The sequence below is a fragment of the Perkinsus marinus genome (genome assembly GCF_000006405.1).
Source record: "Perkinsus marinus ATCC 50983 genomic scaffold scf_1104296928836, whole genome shotgun sequence".
NCBI classification, from domain to species: Eukaryota; Perkinsozoa; order Perkinsida; family Perkinsidae; genus Perkinsus; species Perkinsus marinus.
In genome coordinates, this window is record NW_003216689.1 from 477,902 (window position 1) to 481,751 (window position 3,850).

Consider the following 3,850-nt stretch of genomic DNA (forward strand, 5'->3'; position numbering starts at 1 on the left):
ATAGAGTAGCCTCCCTACATGTACCAAATGAGTGTGGTCATGACAGGACCATGAGAGATAGCGTTCTCTGAATATGCCAGAGTAACCCGGTGAATCACTGCACAGTGTTACACTCATACGAGCAGCTGTCGTATTCTGAATGTCCGTTGGATAAGGGCAAGAAGGGTGCGTTGCAATAGGGCTTTGCGAAATCGTGCAAGTGCGATCGCAATAAAAACACTCTATGCGTGTGCACCCATCATGTTGTAGAGGAACACGTAATGGTTTATAAAAGTTGATGTGCCACAACTTCGCCATGTTTACCACGGGGCTGGTGATGACGTGTGGAGCGTGTGAGCAGTGCCTTCCCCTTGATATTGGGGGGGACCTTATAGCGGTATTCGCATATGCGGATCTTGTCCCAAGGAGTTCAGGTTCGCGTATGGCAACCTTAGCGTGTCTCAGGTATCTGCTCGGCAACCCACTGTTCAGGCTAAGGTGGGAGGGATGGTGGAGGAGACCTTAGATAGGATAACGATGTGAGAGTGGTATCGATGGCTGCAGTAGAGCGAATATTGGTATTCCTCAACGGTGATCGATGATCGCCCCGCAGGCACCTTAGGGAGAGTGAGACGAATTTGAAACAGCTCGTGTTGGAAAGCGCTGACCTACAGGGAAGGGTAGATTGACAGTTTACTGGTGCTCATATCGTTGGTGCTGAGGTCCAACGGGCGAGGGAGGAGCTTTATAGACGATCCCAGCTGCAGGAGGGAGGGAAAGTGGCGAAGCTTAGCGGAGCGATGCAGCAACAATTCCATCCGCCACCATTTGTGTGGCGTCCGAGCGCTGAGTATTTTAATTTTCGAATATGCTCTTGATGATGATTTTGATCAGATATAGTAGTGAATTTGAAGTACTAGGTTCACAAGGGGAGGAGGTGCTAAAGAAGGGGGACTACCCCGAAATGGGATGGGTCATTCCGGTTGGTGGTAAGCAGTTTTGGAGGTCAACTATGTGGCCTCTACGCTGTGTATTGCAGGTAGTCTGTTGCTGTGCCCGGGAGGGTTGTATCAGTGGTCGTTGGAAATAGTGTCGAAGTGCCCGCACAGACCACAGGTCCAGTTTGGGGTGCATGGCGAGGGGCATGGGAAGCCTTGGAGACTCATTACTACCTCTCGCTCGAGTGGGAGGGTGGGGTTGATGGTGTTGCGAAAGGAGTGGTAGTGGTAGGTTTATCGAGTGATGATGAACCGTGGCAAGATAGACCAGCAGGGGATCGGCTCATCAGAGAGGGAGATTTGGTAATCAGAAGGTCCCTGGTTCGATCCCCACACCATACATTTAGATCAACATCATGGTTGACCTCCGAGGCATCAACGGCAACCCTGGGGCTCTTCTCTACTCGGTCAATGACGGGCCTTACGAGGTGACCCACCACGCCTGCTGGGCCCATACTCGTCACTAGATCGCCTTTTCCAACCTCCCTATGGACTTGGGGGTCCGCATGATCCCTGTGGTGAGTATGGGGGGTGGCGGCACTGTGGTGAGGGTGCGAGGGGTGCCCTCGGGGGCACAGCACCCACCTGCATGTGTACAGCCGCCGATGCTCTGATGTAGTGGTGTCTTGGTGTTGCTCGTGGTCAGTGTTGCAGGATGGGGTCCACTTGAACGCTGCTTCGTAGCTCGTCACGTAAATGTCTAACTCGACCGCCACTTCTGAAGAGAAACCATCGGACGGTTCTAAGGCTGGGTATTCGTATGAATATGTTGGTAGAGGCATCGGCCGCAAGGAGCCTGTATTTGTTAAGGACAACGAGGAGTAAGGGAAACGGGGGATGAGATGATTGATGTTGTTGGTGTTGTTGTGGTAGGGAAATGTACCACTTGGAGCACTTCCTGATCCCCCCACACTACCAAAACGATCTGAAAAGAATCATGTTGCCGAAGGGGCTGATATTGGATCGTACGGAGAAGCTCGCGATGGATATTCGTCAAGTGTGAGTGTTGCGTATTTTTGTGGCGCAGCGGTCAGATTATTGCGGCTCAGTTACGGCGATACGGAATTGCATTTACTGTGTATCTTGAAGGGCAGCCGTGGATTCTTCTCTGAGCTGGTCGGGTACCTCAACCGCATTCATAGGTGTTCAGTTTGAGGGGAAAGCGATGCGATAATGGTGGTGACGCGCAGCGTGTCAGGTACACTACGAATATGCATCACGCGCCGTACCAGGAGCACTACGTTACAATCAAAAGCTATCATAACACGGAGAGCATGGGAAAATTGAATGTGATGGCGGATGACTTAGCAGTAGCGACACTGGCAGGGTCGGGCGATGGGCTGATGGCTGCGTGGTAGGTTTTGAAGGATCAAGATGTGCTCATCGTTGAGGACATCATTGATACTGGGAATACTCTGACGAAATTCTCAAAGTATTTGGAGGCGTTCGGGCCTAAGTCGATCAGGGTGAGAAGAGGTTCGAATTCGCGATAGAGACTTCTCTATGGGTAGGTTGCCACCCTGGTTGAAAAACGGAGTAGTAAAGCGTGCGGATTCAAGGGGGACTTCGTGGGGTTCTCTGTAAGGTTTCTAGTGACGCTCATAGCGATCATATGAGCTTGTCAGGTGCCTGATGATTTCATTGTTGGTTTCTGTTTGGACTACAACGAGGTAAGACCATCACCATACCGGTTGTTAATGCGATTGCTTATCAGCACTTCCGGGATTTGGAGCATGTTGCGGTATTGTCGGACGAGGCCATCAGGAAGTACGCCAAGTAGCTGTGCCGTGTTGAAGGGGAGTGAGAATTACTATGTGAATCTCATATTCTCTACGAAGTCTGTGGAGTTCCGTCGTCAATAGCCTATAGACTGAAGCTGCTGCTGTGTCTAGGCTGGCTGTTCCTTTTCTCATTTTCTATCGTATCTCTTGCTGAAGTGAAAGAATCGATTTGCTCATTTTGCTCGATTCGCTGCAAGTTGCAGCCTGCAACTCTCGTCGACTAGTTTTGTGATGATGTGAGTAGCCTGATGGCTGATCGTCTCATTCATATCCACGACCTATGTTGTAAGGGCAATGATATTGCGTTCAAGTGGGTGTTGTAAGATTGACTCCGCTTTCCGAATCGCCACCGCATCAACTGCGGTGGTAGAGGACACACTTAATGCACTTTCTGACCAGAAAGAGGGAGAATCGCATGAGAAGCAAGTTCAGTGACTGGTCAATCCCAGATCGCTATAGAAGGAAAAGTTAAAGAGATATCGTGAGAAGGTCGAGCGCAGAAGCGTTCTTAGTAGTGTATGATGAACAACAAGAGTGTCGCTCAACACCGTTTATGTTGACTCGTCTGATCTCATATCACACTAGTCAAACCCCCTTGCGCAAAAGATTTCAGGTCGCGCTCTCGTAGTTTCGAACCTAAGTCGTGCGGATGAAAGTCAACCATTCGAACCGGACGATTTGTTCAACCCTTATTACCCATCGAGAGATATCCTGAGGATTTTCCTAGAAGGATATTATCCTCTTACGTGAATTTACGTCCAATGCCAACGATGAGGTTTAGTTTGGCTGACACCAATGTACGAATTGCGGAGAGGTCTTCTGCCACGATACTACGTCCTTCCCTCGTAACAAAATTCGATTCTTCATCAAATGTCGTTCTAGTGATTCAGAAGACTACTGATGATACTCCTACGATATAGGCATGCGTGTTTAACCCATTTTCTCACTCCTAACTACCAAGTCAAAGCCAGGTTGCATAGGGTATTTGAAACAATTTTTGTAAAAGTGTATGAACTCAGGAACTTAATCGACTTCCTCAACAGTGGGACCGGAACTGTTACCGGTGGGAGCGGCACCAGCGCCAGGAGCGCC

General features: G+C 49.6%; 2 protein-coding genes across 2 annotated transcripts in view; one reads left to right on the forward strand and one right to left on the reverse strand.

The window, feature by feature from the left end:
- Nucleotides 1–1,656: 1,656 nt before the first annotated feature.
- Nucleotides 1,657–2,757, forward strand: Pmar_PMAR006874 (hypothetical protein; the record flags this gene model as incomplete). The annotated part of the gene is made up of 8 exons (XM_002788135.1): nucleotides 1,657–1,798; nucleotides 1,851–1,976; nucleotides 2,027–2,119; nucleotides 2,176–2,287; nucleotides 2,336–2,443; nucleotides 2,489–2,557; nucleotides 2,603–2,647; nucleotides 2,692–2,757. The coding sequence occupies exons 1-8, from the start codon at nucleotides 1,674–1,676 to the stop codon at nucleotides 2,755–2,757; spliced, it is 744 nt and encodes a 247-aa protein (XP_002788181.1). The 5' UTR covers nucleotides 1,657–1,673.
- A 1,024-nt stretch (nucleotides 2,758–3,781) lies between these two features.
- Nucleotides 3,782–3,850, reverse strand: part of Pmar_PMAR006875 (heat shock protein, putative) — a gene marked incomplete at its 3' end in the record, with an annotated part of 2,178 nt that continues 2,109 nt past the window's right edge. The window contains exon 2 of the mRNA XM_002788136.1: nucleotides 3,782–3,850. This exon is cut by the window's right edge and continues 4 nt beyond it. Coding sequence (XP_002788182.1) covers nucleotides 3,782–3,850 — 69 coding nt within the window.